General features: G+C 39.3%; 1 protein-coding gene across 1 annotated transcript in view; it reads left to right on the top strand.

The window, feature by feature from the left end:
• EFHC2 (EF-hand domain containing 2) overlaps positions 1-17,400 on the top strand; it is a 70,727-nt gene that overhangs the window by 11,800 nt on the left and 41,527 nt on the right. The window contains exons 3-7 of the mRNA XM_063353897.1: positions 2,076-2,226; positions 10,047-10,270; positions 13,171-13,422; positions 16,517-16,627; positions 16,954-17,092. Coding sequence (XP_063209967.1) covers positions 2,076-2,226; positions 10,047-10,270; positions 13,171-13,422; positions 16,517-16,627; positions 16,954-17,092 — 877 coding nt within the window. The remainder of the gene's footprint in view (positions 1-2,075; positions 2,227-10,046; positions 10,271-13,170; positions 13,423-16,516; positions 16,628-16,953; positions 17,093-17,400) is intronic.

Below are 17,400 nucleotides of genomic sequence, written 5' to 3'. Positions count from 1 at the left end.
ACTGTTTCACCTGGCTGGTGTCTCATGAGACAACCATTGTCAGAAAAGGTCATTGACAAAATTAAGAACAATTAGTAATCAAATAGGGCACTTGAACAATATGTTTGTCAAAAAACTATACTCTAGTGGGACTAGCAGAATAGGGAGAAGAGGGTACAGCATCTAGGGAAGTTTCCAATGGTTGCATGGCTTATCAGCAGCTGGGCAAGGAACAAAATTCAGCTCCTTGTCAGCTGAACCCCAGGATGTTCAGACTGGAATATAGTGGTTCCACCACAGTGCCTTTTAAGTCCCCTGGAGTATTAAAGAGATATACACAATAGTAACTGGAGGTCAGGAAGGATACCTGGGTCATCCAAAATAGCACTATACACCAACGTTTAGACAAATGGAAGGAAGAAGAGATGTTAAAGGATGATAGAGTTGTTTGTGTTGGCTCTGGTGTATGTAAGATGTTTTATCCAGTGTTTTTGTGTTTGATATATGAAACGGTGAAATCCACAGTTAAAAATTATATATGTCCAGAATGCATTTTTATTTATTTTCAACTATTTCATCTGTCGGTTGTTCAGAAACTTGCATGTTGTACTACTTAAACATATAGTGTCTAGATTCTTTTGTGTGAAGATCTAATGCTGTCAGATTTAACAGGTAACAGTTACATTGTTTGATTATAATTTAAATTTTATTTCCGTAATGGTGGCAGCTCACACTGCAGGAGAGTTGATGCCAAAAATGTATCTGTCATATTGTTTGATGCATCCCAATCAGTGGGATCTTAGCCTTTGAATTAGTTTGTGGAAACAGAGTTTTTCTCATCTTGCTGTTACCCTGCCTGACTAGGACACAGTGCGGCTATTCTTGTCTTCCCGAGCAAGACGTGAGCTCTCTCTCCCCAGATGGAGAAAAAAGAGGTTGTGTTTGTTTATTGGGGTGGTACATGGAAGTACTTTGAGATTCTCAAAGGCATGTGCCAAAGGAATACAGACTATTAACCGGCCTGTTCTGTGTCATATAGGGATCTTGGCTAGCTCACTACATTTCAAGCATTTTCAAGCCATGGTCTGCCAGATGCTCACTGAAACATAGTGAACAGCTAACTTGTCTTTTTTCCAATGCTCCAGTTTGTCTAATGATTCAAGAATAAAGGTAATTGAATACATTAAATAGAATCATTGCAAAAAATGAAGTATGGATTAGCACCTATTTGACCCAAACGTGTTGGGGGGGCAAGGCGGAAACCTTGTTTTAATTATTGCCTCTTTGCATATACTTACCACAGCAAGCATTCTGCTAGATAATGCGTTACTAAGTAGGTACTTCTTGCATGTTCCCTTAAAATTGGTCTTGGTGATTAAACACCATAAATGATACCAAGAAGTGCAAAACTGTGTAATGGTTTCCCGAGTTTGAGTTGGGATCTCCAGACATAAAGGTCACTGAGCACCTCACCTATGAAGGGTTTTTTTTCTTGCATTATTGCTATTGCAAGAGACCGTGAAGACCAGTTGGTAAGCTCGCTGAGATTTCCCCACTTGCTGAATTGCAGAACCAGGTAAGTTTTGAAATGCCAATATTGCACAGCTCTAAATGACTCCTGAGAAACATCATTTCTCTGTGATAATCTTCAGTACCATGCATTAGACAGCTTGCAGGATCTGCTTAAAAGAACTCTCCTTTCCATTTACCTCAATGGTAAAGCCATTACTGTCATAATGCACTTTATTTTCCAGCAATTCATTGAAGTCTAAAATTTGCTTCAGGACCTCGGTAGCTCTTTGTGCTATCAGAAGTGCTTTGTTCAGAAGATTTTCCAAGCAGCCTGCTGATAGTTTTGTGTTTGATTTCCTTCTTTATCTCTGCTTAGATGTTGTGATAATAAAAATGCCAAGCAAAGAACTTTAAATTTATTTGATTTTATGTTGATTTCTATTCTTACATTTGTGAGAAATAAATCTACCTTCTGAAATCCATACATTTAGTTACTTATAATCTATATGAGTTTATTTTATTGACCTATTTTGCAAAAGCATTGAAGATTTTGCTGCCTTATGTTTATTTATTGTTTTTAATAGGTATTGTCTTTTGATGCCTATTTTGAGGAAGAAGTGCCTGACAAAAATCAAGAGCTGTATAGAATCAGACATTGTAAAATATACTTCTACCTTGAGGATGATACAATTCAAGTGATTGAACCTCAAGTGAAAAACAGTGGCATAACTCAAGGTATCTGGTTTTAATAGCACTCTTTTTTTTGCCATTTATATCTTTTTCGGTACAGTCTTGGTCCATTCTAATGGATACATAACATGACTTCTTATAGTTAAAATGGGCTGTAAGTGAAGAGCTATAATTGCCTTTTCTTGTTATGGATCGTAATGTGAACTTTTTTATTGACTTTGTTTCTGAGGATGTAGGTTTTGTAAGGCAGAAAGCCCTCCTGCACTCACGCGTACAATTTTTTCTCTAATACAGCTGTTTGAAATCATATGATAGCGGGTCTATTATCAGTGTCGTGTCACTTCTGCAAAAACAATTTGTGTTCTAGATCTCCATTCCTGAGCCTGGTTCCTCCCATCTTGGCGCTGACAGTAAGTTCTCTAGCTGCAGCTTTGTAGTTGTTCATTAGCTGCTGCAGTATCTCTGCCATTGTTGAAGGAGAGTGCTTTTTGTGCCTCTGGCGGTTGGTTCTTTTATGATTAAATGCCCTTGGCACAGTAATTTTTCCTTGACACCTTTAAGTTAAGAAGCTGCCTTGCCTCAGTGTCACATTACTGCACTTGGGCCAGCCTGAGGACTTTTGGAGGAGGGTTTACTGAGCTGATTTACTGGAGTATTAATGGACTTGGTTTACATTAAGAAAACATGATGTAGTGGTCAACATCCTGTTGCAGAAGGGGAGCACAGCTGCTGCTTCTTGGTTTTTATGGGTCATTGCCAGAATTAAAAAAGTTTTCAAGGGATATAGTCCAGATAAGCAGGACGTCTTGTGATGACTGCACCTCCCAATCCCCAAAGATATTTTGTACGTTCTGGTGGATCTTAGCACAGCAATTTTCAAAAAGAAGTTAACCTTTTAACTACCGTATTGTTTTCCAAGATGAGCAGATGCTATCAATTTCTCTGTCTACAGAGCAGGATAATATTTAAAAGTGTTATGATGTGTGTTATTACTGCTAGACCTGGGATAAAATTACCTGGGAATCTTTTCTCAAACCAGTACTTCAGGCCCTGCTTTCCCTTTGTTGAGTGTTTCTTATTGCCAGAAATCTTATTGGCTCTTCAGCAGGAGAGGAACTCCTCTTCAGAGGAACCTGAAGGAACCTCATCCTACTCCTACCTGGACAAGTGCTTTTTCAAGACCTGAAGAAAAGCATGCTGGATCTCTTTTCTTGGGAACTTCCAAGTTACTTATCCCCTCCCTGCAGTCATATGCATGAAGCCAGAGACATCATTTGGTTTAGATTTTCCTTGACTTGTGTGTCACGGGAGTGGGACCGTCTGTTTCTGGATTTTGTGGCTTAGAACAAATGACTGTTGACAAAGGAAGTACAGTTAACCTGAGAGGCAGAGGCGACGTCTTTGAGAAGGAAGGTGGAAGCCAGGTTTGTTAGAGCAGGATAAAGCAAGTTCAAAGCTGATTCCTTTGAATCTAGCTATAGCAATGAGTCATTTTCATTGTCTTTGTTGTATGGGTTGTGACCCTTCAGGCCTCATGTTCCTGGCAGTCTAGTCATGATCCTGTGGTGACAGGAAGGCTACAATTTCTCCCTGTTTCTTTGGCTGGATCTTGTGTTTTGGAGTCACCTTTGGTACTGGATCTAAAATTAACTGGGTAGTGTTAGAGAGAAACAAGAATTTTCTCAGTCTTCCATGCAAGGATGTTTTGAAGGCCTTTACAGCTTTGTATGAGTACTTTATGTGGGATAAATGAGTATACACAGCATATTAAACTGATGGATTAAAAAGTAATGTTCCAGGATCTCAAAAGTGCATTTCATTTATTTGTTGCTGGTACCTGGGCTGGTAAGGAAGCTCTGTATATTGATTGTGCTTAAGAAGGAAGAGATACTGTAGACTGAAAGGCCCAAGGACTATTTGGGATGTGTTTAGGCTTCACAGTTGATGAGAAGATCTGGGGCCTATGCTTTATCATAAACATCTACATAAATACTCTCATTATCCTAGAGATTAATATGATGTAGAAGGAGAAAGGTGGTGGAGATGCCTATCAGAGGATTCTTTACTCACATGCACTTGGGCAGTGACTTCATCCTCCATAACTGAAGAACAATCACAAAGTTGTTATGTTAAAGGCATTAAATACTTGTTGTTGAATACATGCAAAACCAGCGTTTCTTAAAAAGAAATCCCAAACCATTAATTGCTAGTCTTATTCTGTTGTCAATTAAAATCTGGCTCATGGCCTTTTTTATTGTAATTATATGTATCTCTTACATTATTCAGATTCCCTGTCCTGACTGGGAATTTGTAAGCCTGAGAACAACAAGTGTAACTGTCTGCATTGTGAAGCTGGTAAACTGAAGCACAAAGGAATGAAAATCTTGCCCATGATCATGCAGAAAAGGTCATTAACAATACGAGGAACTGAACTGAATTGAAGTTCAGAATCTTAACCATAATGCTGTCTGCTGCACATCTGCTGAAATAAAATGTTTCAGTTAATGAAAAGGCTAGGGGTTTGTGGAGGAGAGTTCAGCTGAAGGAGATCTTGGGTTGTTGAAAGGCAAACTTCACTGAACAAAAGAGCACAGGTATGGGGATGCAGGTGAGGAAAGAAGTGTGGGAACATCGGGAGCAGGATAGGCTTAGTTTGCGTGAATAGTTGGAGAGCTGCAGTGGCAGGAAGGGGGTTGTGTAAAAGATAAACAGCAAAAAACTGCGATGGAAAAAGTGGAATTGAACTGTTGAAGGCAGAAGGTGGTGGTGACCTTAGCTTGGATGTTTACCCCAGCAGAAAAGATGTAAAGTAGACAGCTCAAATGGCTGTTCTCAGGAGTCGTCTTGCAGAGTAGATATAGCAGTGGTGGGGTGGATCAAAGGCAGGTGGTAGGGTAGATCAAAGGTAGATCTTCTTTGCTTGCCTGGTTAATACCTTGAGGCCACAGGATTACCAGTGCTTGTGCCATAACCCACAAATGAGAGCCTGATGGTCTGAATGGGTGTCTGTGGGCATGGTGGGATCAGAGAAATGTAGTAGTTTCCTACTGTACTCTCCACTGTGGGTAGCCGTTGTGGCTTTGCAGAAAAAAACCTGGAGAGGCTTATGGACTGCAGGAGGATTTGGTGAAGGAACAGCTGTCAAAGAAGAATTTCTAACTTGGATTATGATTTTACAAAACTAAACCAAATTGTCTTCAGGAAAAAAAAAAGCCACAAAATGCGCTTTTACCATTGATCAAAATCTCAGAGGGACACAGTAAATGATCTGTGGGAAATGTATTTCAGTGACTTTTTTAAAAAAGTATATTATGGAATCGGCTGCTGTACTTGGACATGAATTTGGACAGATAAGGTTGCTATCAAATAACTGAAATCTAAACTTCATTTAATTTTGGAAACTGCCTTCCTATAGTTTGAACTTTGGAAAATATTAAAGGCATTAGAAGAAATCTATACAAACAGAGAAATTCAATGCCAAGCACAAATGAGTGCAGAGACCAACCTGAAACTGAAAAACCAGAATCAAGGCAAAAAATACCAGGACAATCACAGTGCACAAAAACTAACTACAGATAAGGGAGTACAGAGTGAAGAGAAGGACAGTAAACTTGACCACATAACAAACTTCACTGTGTTCTTCCAGAGCCGGAATGCTCATGATTTTTCCCATATAAAAAGAAATTCTCCCATAGAGAGCGAGGCTAGATATGGCAGTGCAAGCGTTTTGTAGATCCAATTCCCAGTTAACAGGACTGTGGCTGGCTGATACTGTCTTATCAAAAGGTCATTTCTGTCCCATGGGGTTGACTGTAGCTTCCAGTGCAATCCAGGCCCTGCAAACCAGAGTGGAGTGGAGCAGCTGGCTGGTTTCCCCAAGGTCAGCCAGCTGAAGAAGAGAGTGGAGCTGCCTGCTGGCCGGGTTCCCAAGGCCGGCTGGCTGAAGAGGAAAGTACAAGCAGGAAAGCGAAGCTGAAGTCAGCTCCTCCAGTATAACCGATTATCTAAGAGTTTAAGACCTCCCCTGAGGCCTTGAAATAATTGTGATTTTGCCATACTTGATAGCAGCCAAATTGTGACCTTGCTATGTTCTGAGATGAGCGAATAAGTGAATGTAAGAAGCCCCCTTGTTTATTGGGATGAACTGTTTGTGTTGCAGAAATAGTAGTGGTTGTTTCTCCTCCTTTCTGTGCAAGCAGTCAAAGAGTGTACAAACTCCAGGTGTTACCCATTCCTCTCCTTTCTCTGATGCACTCTTGAGTAGTGCAGAGGGAGTCGGAAAGCTGTGCTGAGGCAATTCTCGGTACCACTTTATTTCTTTGGCAGAGCAGCATAGCAGCAGAGACCAAATCATTTGCTGCCCAGCTTCATGAGCTGCCCCATAGTCAAAAGGCCTTCACTACTCTTAAGGTCTCCTTAAGCTGCTGATGTAGCTCCCAAATAATCAGAAGCCCTGAGAGAAAAGAAGATATGCTACAAATTATGGTGTGGGCATGCGATGCCACCAGCACTGTTAGAGAAAAGCAGTACCCCAACTCCCTTTATAAGAGCACAGTAGAGAGCTTTAGCCTGACCAGATGCAAATGTTTAAAATATTGGTGGTGGTGCGGTAGGATAGCCTGTTCAATAAACTGACAAAAGACAAAAGAAACATCAAGAATAGCCATCTGTCCTGAGCAGCCTGAGTGTTGCACATGCCCAGATCCTCCTATGGCAACTTGTAGCAAATTTCTAAAAGTAGAAACGTAATTATTTTCTAGAAGGAAGGACAATTTAAAAAATGCTGAGTACTAACCTCAACTGATCAGGTTTTATTGAATTTGAAATTCAACGATATAAAATGTCTCCTCTACACGTGTAGATCAGGCACAGTGATACCTAATAAAAGCAAAGGATTGGCACAGATATTATCTTTACAAGACATTTTCCATTAGGAAAGAAATTCTTATCCCTCACAACAAAATGGGTATGTGTATTATACTTTGAAAACTGATATGAAAAACTAGCTGAAGGCTTATTCACCAGTTCTGAGGTGAATATACCTTTGGAAAACACCTCATATTACAAAATTGTCAACCATTATATTTTTACTGAAATGATGATTCAACAGGATTTGCATTGTTCTGCATTTATCACAGAATCACAGAGAATTTATTCTGTGAATTAGAATTTATGCGGAAGACTGTTCTGACTTAACACATTATTTGTTGATTTTTGTAGGAGTAACCAAAGGATTAGCCAAAATCAGGTAACATATTTTAAAGTATGTGGTTTTGCTAATGGTAATGCAATACAGTTTTGCATCATTTTAAAATGTGCTAATTACCATGTTTTCTAACTAATATCTCCATGAGGATGCATCTTAAATACATGTGTGTTTAAGCAGATAGAGGTTCAAATTTATTTTACAGTCAAAGGTCAGTAACGAGAATGTCAGATTTGGTACATGTGAAACACCAGGATGCTGAATGGGTCTTAAATATGGGAGCGTGGAGTGAATCTGCTTTGTTGCCTTATTCCCCTGAAAAATTAAGGGTGTGTTTTCATTGTAGGAGTTAGAATTTAACAAACAACCCAAGATAATGTAGTAGTGGAAGTTATTGCATACAGATTAGTCCCTAGGGAAATAATGTGAACAATAATGAATTTCCATGGACTAACTCAGAAATAAGGCCATTCAAACACCAAACCAAACTACACAGCAATATCTTTCTCTCTCCTCCTCTGCTTCTCTTCATCCCCACTCTCCCCGAGCACTCCTCCACGCCCACCTACCCCCAAAACAAAATAGCAGTGCTGGAAAATCATCAAATGGGACTCAGTGGGAAGCACTACCAGATGCACAGCTGAAGGGCACTGGAAAGAGATCCAGCTCTGTAGTGAGAGATAATGAGACAGACCTTTTAGATAATTGTGTCTAGTAAACTATTATTGTAGTAGTAGGCTAGTACTGGAACTATTTTTAGTTTCGGAATTTTTGTGTGTTTACTGTAGTTGTCTTAAAATTGCATCTTTTGTAATTACTGTAATTTTAAATTTGTTGGGCACCTATGGTAGCAAGGAATTATTATAATAGTATGGGTTGGTGGTTTCTGTCTGGTCTGAACCAGTGGATATCCAGATTATAAAGCTGGTGCTACAGAGGTATCTGGGTTGGTAAGCACAGCAAAGAGCCTGAGGTTGAAGACTGAACCATCTTTTTATTCTCTGCAGGGTATTTTCATAGAACTGTACTGAGGTATTGATGTGGCAAAACTTTCACTGTTGTCCTTTTTGTTCTCTCCTAATGTTGAAAAAAAGAGTTTAGTCCCAGCTTTGCCCATCTGCTGTTCTTTATGAACTCGTAACTTCATCCAGAATAAATCATAGCTTGTCATACATGCAGCTGCATACCTTCCTTTAATGTATGTTTTACATATTTGTTTAACCTACTGAGGCTGTAGCTTCTAAGTTGTTTCTAAAATACTTATAGTACCACAGAATTGTCGAGGTTGAAAGGGATATCTTAAGATTGTCTAGTCCAGCCCCTGCTGCTCAAAGCAGGATCAGATGGAGCCAGATGCCCAGGGCCATGTCCAGTTGCGTTTTAAGTATCTCCAAGGATGGAGACTCTACAGCCTTTTTGGACAGCCTGTTCCAGTGTTTCATCACCCTCACAGTAAAAAGTGTTTTCTTGTGTTCAGATGGAATTTTGTATTTTTTAATTTGTCTGGAGAAGCGCCTGTCTCCAGCTTTTTCATTCCCTCCCATCAGGTATTTATAAACATTGATAAGAGGTTCCCCCCTAAGCCATCTCTGCTCCAGGCTGGACAGACCCAGCTCTCTCAACCTTTCCATATGAGAGATGGTCTCTTAATCATCATCAGTGAGTGCTTTTGAAGCATTACCCAATTCATCAATATATTTGTGAGTTTTCAGCTGATTGATAGACCCATAGCAGATTCCTTCTCTTTTGATGTGGTAAATGTAAACAAATACTATGCTTCCAGAATAACAGTCCTTTCATTTAAAGACTATCAAGAAGAAAACTTAATTGTGTACTTACTTTAACAAAGTTAAAATGTCTATCTTTTTTCTTTATTCTTTTTATTTTCCCTTTCTTTTTCTTTTGGATAGTGTTCCTATTAGACTACGGGTTATGAGTTCCTGGCTCTGTATTTTGGAGATGGATCAATATATACATTTCTCTACTGCAGCCCAGCAATCAGCCCAACTCGTCTCAGTCGTCTCTACTTTCATTTTGCTCCTTTAGGAAGCTCAGTTGAATGCACTTCCTTCTGTGCTTGATAGATCACACTTTCTTCCTTGGTAGGGCATTTTTTCCCCTCTAACCTCAGCTATGTGTGGCGCTCTCTACCCTTCAGAGCATAGACAAATCTAGTCCCTCCCATACACCCCTGCCACATGTTTTTTTTTGCACAACTTTTTGTGTGTTTCTTTTTAAAGAAAAAATAATTATACTAATGAGTACTGCCTTGCTTCTCAGAAAAAGTGAAAAAGACATCTCTTATCTTAATGAGAGCAGTATCTTTGCTGTTCTTGTTGAAAAAATACTAACCTGTTACATTTCCAGCAACACTTGGAGAGTTACTCCAGTGGTTTCTTGTTTGCTCCAGAAGGTGCTAATTTTCTGTATTAAGTCAAATACTAGAACTTGAGGTTCTAGAAGATGATCAGTGTAAAGTATTTCTAATAGAAAGGATCCTCTTACCTAATAGTTCTTTTGCTGAATGAGTGACACTTTTGTTTGTCGCATACGACTTCATCTGTTTTGGTCGTATCAGCATAGAAAATTAGCAAGTCTGTAAAGTGATCCTTAGAGCAGAGGATATTCACGCCATGAATTTGTTCTAATTCTTTTACAGGAACTATTGTTCGACGGCATCGGATTCCACTTCCACCTCCTCATGAAGATCAGTTCTATACTATAGATCATTTCAATATCAACATAGAAGTAATCCTTTATGCCCGAAGATACAAGATTATAGATTGTGACCAGTTTACAAAAAATTTCCTGAGGAAGATGGGAGTTAGATTAAATCCTCCTGCAGATCGTCCAGATGACCCATACACCAAAGAGCGGCAAAAGGTCAGATGAGGCAGTAACAGTGAAAACTTGATTTTCATAAAAGTGTCCTTTTTATGAGTAATATGCATTATATAAAATATTTCTCTAATAGCAAATAGAAAGTACGTAGAGGTAGCTATTTCAACATAATGAATCACGAAACAAAACTTGCTTTTTAAAATTTTATTATATGACTCATTGTACTAACATAGTGAAGACCCGAATATAACTGATTTTCTCTCATGTGTTCACACATCTGTTGAAACAGAACAAAATGAATTAGTAAAAACAAAATAAACCTTTCTGTATTAAACGGAAAAGAAAAAAAAAGGACCTATTGTATGTTCTACTTATGATTTTGCTTGAGCTAATTTAATGATAATAAACACTTTTAAAGTGTTTAAAGAAAGATCTAATTGGAATTGTGGTTCAAGCACATCCATGGCTTCCTGCAGACTCACTCACTTGATTTGGTCTATTCATATGTCAGTTTTCATCTCTACCCCACATGTTATTTACGGCTCTTTGCACATGCAAAGCAAATTCTGCTGCCACACAGAACCCAGCAGTCTGCAGTTTTAAGACTTGTGAGGTTTTATTTCAATGCAGTTCCCTCTTTTATGAGTATATGGGAACACATACACATCTCCAAAAATCTCACTTGCAGCTCCTAAAAGTGATGTGGATTCCTCTCTGCAGGATTTGGGGTCTTTTCTCTGTGAGTTAATAGTGGGAGTGATGTTTTCTGTAGGAGATAAGATAATGACAATTTCTTTCAATTCTGTTTTTCTTGATTAATATGAGTGCAGATGGCACTGTATTTTTTTCTTGACCTCACGGTTAGGACTGTTGGCCCACGATATGCAGCCTGTTGTGATAGATGCAGCCTAGTACTCTGAAAGCAACAAACACTCCATGTGTCTGTTGCATTCAACTTAATCCTCCTATTGAGAAAACTGCTGCAGCTCTCAGCAGCAAAAATGGAAAGTAGTTATCACTGAGATGTGTAGGACCATTTGCATGTCTTTGAGGCACTCTCAGGCCAACGTGTTGGTTTCACTTCATTCATGCTTTCAGGCTTTTTGCAGTCCCACAACGAAGAGTAGTATTTGTAATATGTTTCCTGTTCCTGTGTAGTGGTGACTCAGGCTGGCCGTGGGTTGCTTTTTCCTTACTCAGGCCTTGTAGGTAGCGGGTGTGTATTAACACATGCTGAGTTGTCTTGATATTGGCAGACCGTGTCGGCATTATATATGGTACTGCATAACCTGCTTCATTATTATTATTATTTTTTGTAAAATCCACAAGCAAAACATTCCAAGTATTGTGCACATGTGTGTCTAAAGATAATGGAGAAAGGAAAAAGATGTTTGAGAAATAAGAGCATCAGAAGACCAAAAATTAGTGAAATCTATGTCTTAATATTCTCAGTTGAGAAATTACAGAAAAGTTACCTAGCAAATTCTGGCTGCTTTATGCTCTCACTTCCCTGTGACTAATTTGTGGAAGGTAATTTTTTTTATTTATTAAGGGAAGATTGCTCTGGACTGCTTTGAGCAAAATTAAATGGGTTTGCACCAGACTCCTAATAGTGCAGATGGCCAGAAAATGAAAGTATGAAGGAAAGGAAGGAATATGATGAGATAGAAAGTGAGACCAATGAAAAATGTAGAAAGACCTTTAGATTCATGTTTCTGTATTGTTGGAGATGAATTCCCATGGATGATGATGTTTTCTGGCTCTGTGACTGTATTTTGTTGCTCATTGTGTCTTCAAGGGTCAGGAAGGAGGAAAGATAGTACTAGGATAGTAAATACCATGCATACTAGCATGATGATGCTGGAAATGGAAAGAGTGCTGCAGATTAGCAAGGACATTGGCAGGCAAAACTTAGTTCTACTTTCCTTATTTTAAGATTTGATGCTCTGAAAGAATGGGCCTTTCCCCTCGCAGATTGTTAAGGCTAGAAGATGCATCAGTGTATAAATAGAAATCTAGACAATGATATGAACTGCCCATAGTTGACAGTTCTTTCTGTTCAGTCAGCTCAGCTTACATTGTCTCATTGATGTCTGTCACCATTCTCCTTCAGAAGCAATTTTGTAGAATTTTGTAGATTAGAAGGACTGTCTTGCCCCTTTAACTCACTTTGGATATGATGGATTTTGACTTAGGAGAAACACCCTGTTCAGGTCACCATTTATATACGTGACTGTAACTGACAGTATGTAAATGCAATCCTCGGATTGGATAGTTATCCTGGGATCTGATTTAATGCAGTGCTACTGGTTTTGCAGCAACCATGACTGTAGACAGCATCTTGTTATAGATCACATCAGCTGGAATATATCTTTAGTTTGAAATTTGCTATTCCTTTTCAGACCTGTGCGTGTATATTGGGAGGAGAACATACATACCCAGTACCTGCCAACTGTATGACATGAATCAAAAGTTAATTAACTATGTTTTAAAGCTAAAGGAAAGAAAACACCAAAGGGAAAATAAAGGATTAATTCTTTATGCCGCATCATCTATAAAAAATAATTTTCAAGGAAGTAAATCAGGCAGGGTGATGCTGTTTGGAGTTGTAGTTATCTGATTACCATGGGCAATTTGTTGAAAATGTGAGTTGTACTATAAATAATTTAACAGTTCTCTGATCTGAAGGACCTTATTGCAAGAAAAACAAGGATCAAAACCATTCCAAAATTGTTTTCATGTATTTTCTGGGGGCACAGCAACCCAGTAAATAGTTCTTTGGTAATGGCATAAATAGTGTTTCATGTATTGTAATTGTGTGGTGTTATTTGAAAATCCTAAAAGCATGGTCCATGATTAGCTAGTACCCTGCAGTTTGGTGTCCTGTTTTTAAGAGCAAATAATTAAAAAGGTGTTTCTCTTAATTTCTCCTTTCTGTGCAGATTCTGGAAAGTATGAAGCCATTGCGCCCTTATGAGCGCATTGACACTTTGAAACAATTTCTGGAGCATGATGGACAAGTTTTACGTTTTTTCTGTGTGTGGGATGACCCAGAATCCATGTTTCATGACCCACGGGAACTTGTTCTACACTATTATTTGTCTGATGATACTATTGATATAAAAGAAATTATACCAGTAAATTCAGGCCGGGATGCAGTTCCACTTTTCCTCAGAAGAGATAAGCTTCCGAAGGTGAGGAATGAAAATTTTAGCTTATTTGAAATTCTTTCATTAATTAAGAAATATTAAGTGCCTGTTTTGAAAATCCTGTATTAGGGTTGTAATGATGTGATGTGAAATGATGGCCAGAATGATGTGAAAGTGTTATCAGAGTATTAATCATAATTACATGATTTAGGTTTTGTACACATATTTATATAATAACAACTTAATAAGTGATGGAAAAAAATAGGTTTAGGCTTGTCATATTTAAATTAAATTAAAAGGAGAGAGAATTTAGGCAGAAAGATATCCAATGATTTCCTTTCTCCAATGTTAGTCTATTAAGGTAAATGTATTAATAAAGCTCTGCAGTAATGGAAGTCCAGAAAATTAATTAATATTGATTGATAAACTAATGTGAAACTGTGGTGAATTCAGATTTGATCTATATGACTTGTATTTGCAACCTTTTGAAAGGTCTAGTTTTAGTATTCCACAACATTACTTCTTTGTAGTAAATCTAGAGTGATTTCTTAAAAATGGGTTCCTAGGTTTGGGACCTTATACAAAGCTAATTAAAATCAATAGGAATACATGAATAAACTTAATCAGGTGCTTATTTGAGAAGGCTTCTCTCAGAGAAATCATAGAACCATAGAATGGTTTAGGTTGGAAGGGACCTTAAAGATCATCTAGTTCCAACCCCCCTGCCATGGGCAGGGACATCTCCCACTAGATCAGGTTGCTCAAAGCCCCATCCAGCCTGGCCTTAAAAACTTCCAGGGATGGGGCTTCCACCACCTCTCTGGGCAACCAGTTCCAGTGTCTCACCACCCTCAAGGTGAAGAACTTCTTCCTAACGTCCAGTCTGAATCGTCCCATCTCTAGTTTTACTCCATTCCCTCTAGTCCTACCATTACCCAACATCCTAAAAAGTCCCTCACCAACTTTCTTGTAGGCCCCCTTAAGATACTGGTAGGCCGCTATAAGGTCTCCTCGGAGCCTTCTTTTCTGCAGACTGAACAACCCCAACTCCCTCAGTCTGTCCTCATAGGAGAGGTGCTCCAGCCCTCTGATCAGCCTCATGGCCCTTCTCTGGACACGTTCCAGCATGTCCATATCTCTCTTGTAGTAGGGGCTCCAGAATTGGATGCAGTACTCCAGGTGGGGTCTCATGAGAGTGGAGTAGAGGGGGAGAATCACCTCCCTCGACCTGCTGGCCATGCTTCTCCTGATGCAGCCCAGGATACGATTGGCTTTCTGGGCTGCTAGTGCACACTGACGGCTCATGTTGAGCCTCTCGTCTGCCAGCACCCCCAAGTCCTTTTCTTCAGGGCTGCTCTCAAGCCAGTCGCTGCCCAGACTATATCGGTTCTTGGGATTGCTCCGACCCAGATTGAGGACCTTGCACTTGGTCTTGTTGAACTTCATGAGGCTGGCATGGGCCAACCTCTCCAGCCTGTCAAGGTCCTTCTGGATGGCATCCCTTCCCTCCAGCCTGTCAGCCGCCCCACACAGCTTGGTGTTGTCAGCAAACTTGCTGAGGGTGCACTGTATGCCACTGTCCATGTCGCTGACGAAGATGTTAAACAAGACCGGTCCCAGTACTGATCCTTGAGGGACTCCACGTGTCACTGGCCTCCACTTGGACATGGACCCATTGACAGCCACTCTTTGGGTGTGGCCGTCAAGCCAGTTTTAATCCACTGAATTGCCAGTCCATCAAACCCATATTTTATCAGCTTGGAGACCAGCACATCATGTAGGACAGTGTCAAAGGCTTTGCTCAGGTCCAGGTAAATGACGTCAGTTGCTCTCCCCTTGTCTATTGATGTTGTGACATTCTCATAGAAGGCCACCAGGTTTATCAGGCACGATTTGCCCTTGGTGAAGCCGTGTTGATTGTACCCAATCACCTCTTCGTTATTATTCTGCCTCAGCAGTGCCTCCCGGAGGATCTGCTCCATAATCTTACCAGGCACGGAGGTGAGACTGACTGGCCTATAGTTCCCTGGTTCCTCCTTCTTTCCTTTTTGAAAATGGGGATTATGTTTCCCCTTTTCCAGTCAGTGGGCTCAAAGAGTCCAGTCAGAGGACTCAAATCTTCAAGGGATTTGAGTCCTCTGTAACCTATTATGATTATAAAATTAATGAGCTGGATACACTTCTGTATCACTCCAGACAGATCCTGATGACAGAATAACGTCAACACAAAGATGGAGTAAAATACTGGGGAGTCTTTTCCCTCCTTTCCTTCTAATACTGGTAATCTATTTGTGATGCCATAAATGTACGTGAGATTTTATAGTAAAAAACCTAACAGCAAAATATTGCACTTTTCTCACCTTGTGCATCCTATGTTCTGAGATGCTGATTTAGCAGTGGCTCTATGTTAACAGACCCCCTTCTACCGTTGAAGTGCAAGTTATAATTTTAGAGGCTGGCTTCTTCCTTTGAATTCAGTGGAAATTTTGAGAAGGGCAGCAGAGGAGATCAGTCAAAAGATGGGGTCTCAGGGAAGGTGGCATGACAAAATAACCCACTTTGGTTACCCTGCATCAGCAGTTTGTTAATAATTAAAAAAAAAATATAATGTGTTTGCATATTAAGTTTGATATTACTGCGATAAATTTCTATTGTAATTTTGAAACCTAAAATAGAGACAAAAATACTAACAACTTTGCCAATAGAATCATGCTGACTTGAATTCCCTGTATTTGTGCAGTGGTTATCACAGTCGGACCAATCCTGAGTCGCTCTTTTGTATGTTTTTATAATTATTACCAATAAAAATAATAGCCTTTAGAGCAGATATTGACAAGGATATGTTACTTTGGATGTGCTAACCTTTGCTTTCTGTTTGCTTCCAAGAAAAAAGAGGCTTTACTCTTGGATACACAGTAAGATTCTAAATGCTTCTTCTGGCATACATACTGGCTTTTGGCATATACACTGGCTTTTAGGTTCGGTAGTGTAATCTTACCTTAGAATTTACTAAAATTTCTCCCAAGAAAATATTACAATAACAGTAAGTCTGTAAAAACCCCTGCTAGTTCTAAGGTAACTGAGTTTTCTTTCTTCACTGTTAACTGTATTTCTTAAGAGTTGGTGTCTTCTCTTGCAGTATGCTCCCACCGGGCTGTATCAGCCAGGCACAATCACCAGTCGCACTGTTCTTAATGTGTTTGGAAAGTTAGTAGGAAACAGAGGCCGTTACATTCTGGACAATCGTAAGGTCAGATATTATTGAATGCCTCCAGCTGTTGAATGTATTTATAGTAGTTTTTGTAATTTCTGTGGTTGTTATCCTCTACAACAGAGTTATTTATAAAATTGTGTTGCCACTGGAGAACAGCTCAAATGAAAACTACTGAGAATTACTGTATGTAAATTCCATGTTTGTGAAAGTGAGGTAGTTTAGCATGGTAGTTTAGCATACTTGCAAATGGACTGTGAAGGTTGTATTTTAAAACACACACACTAAATGACCTAAATTTTAAGAAAGGTTGTGGGATTCTGAGATTTATAGAGCTGCCATATAATTGTTCCCTCTTTTATTAGACAGGAGCAGTGCATCAGGAATTTTACAGAGACAGTGACCTGAAAATAGGGGCAGTAATTAATGTTTGGGGAAGGAAGATAATACTCTGTGATTGTGATGAATTCACTAAAGAATATTACAGGACAAAGTACGGAATTGGTAAGTAGTGATAATTATCCTTTCCTTATGAGCATTTTTCTACTTCTGAGTTTGACAGAGCTGTCTTTGCATTTTATTACTGACAAAACATGTTCGTTAAAACCTTTAGCAATAACAATCTGTTGTAGGCTGTTAACAGCAAAGCAGTAATTTTGCAGGTGATCCAGAAGGGCTTCCTTATACGTTACTCCATTGAAAAATAAAACATAGCATACATGTTCTGTTCCTAACTGCCTCTATTTTAAAACTAGAATGACAAAATAGTCATATGGACAGACTGCCAGTTCTTCTTCTTTCCTTCCCCCTCC

The sequence above is a fragment of the Chroicocephalus ridibundus genome, chromosome 1 (genome assembly GCF_963924245.1).
Source record: "Chroicocephalus ridibundus chromosome 1, bChrRid1.1, whole genome shotgun sequence".
Classification (NCBI taxonomy): domain Eukaryota; kingdom Metazoa; phylum Chordata; class Aves; order Charadriiformes; family Laridae; genus Chroicocephalus; species Chroicocephalus ridibundus.
The sequence above is the reverse complement of the archived record's forward strand: the minus strand, read 5'-3'. Positions and strand labels throughout refer to the sequence as shown.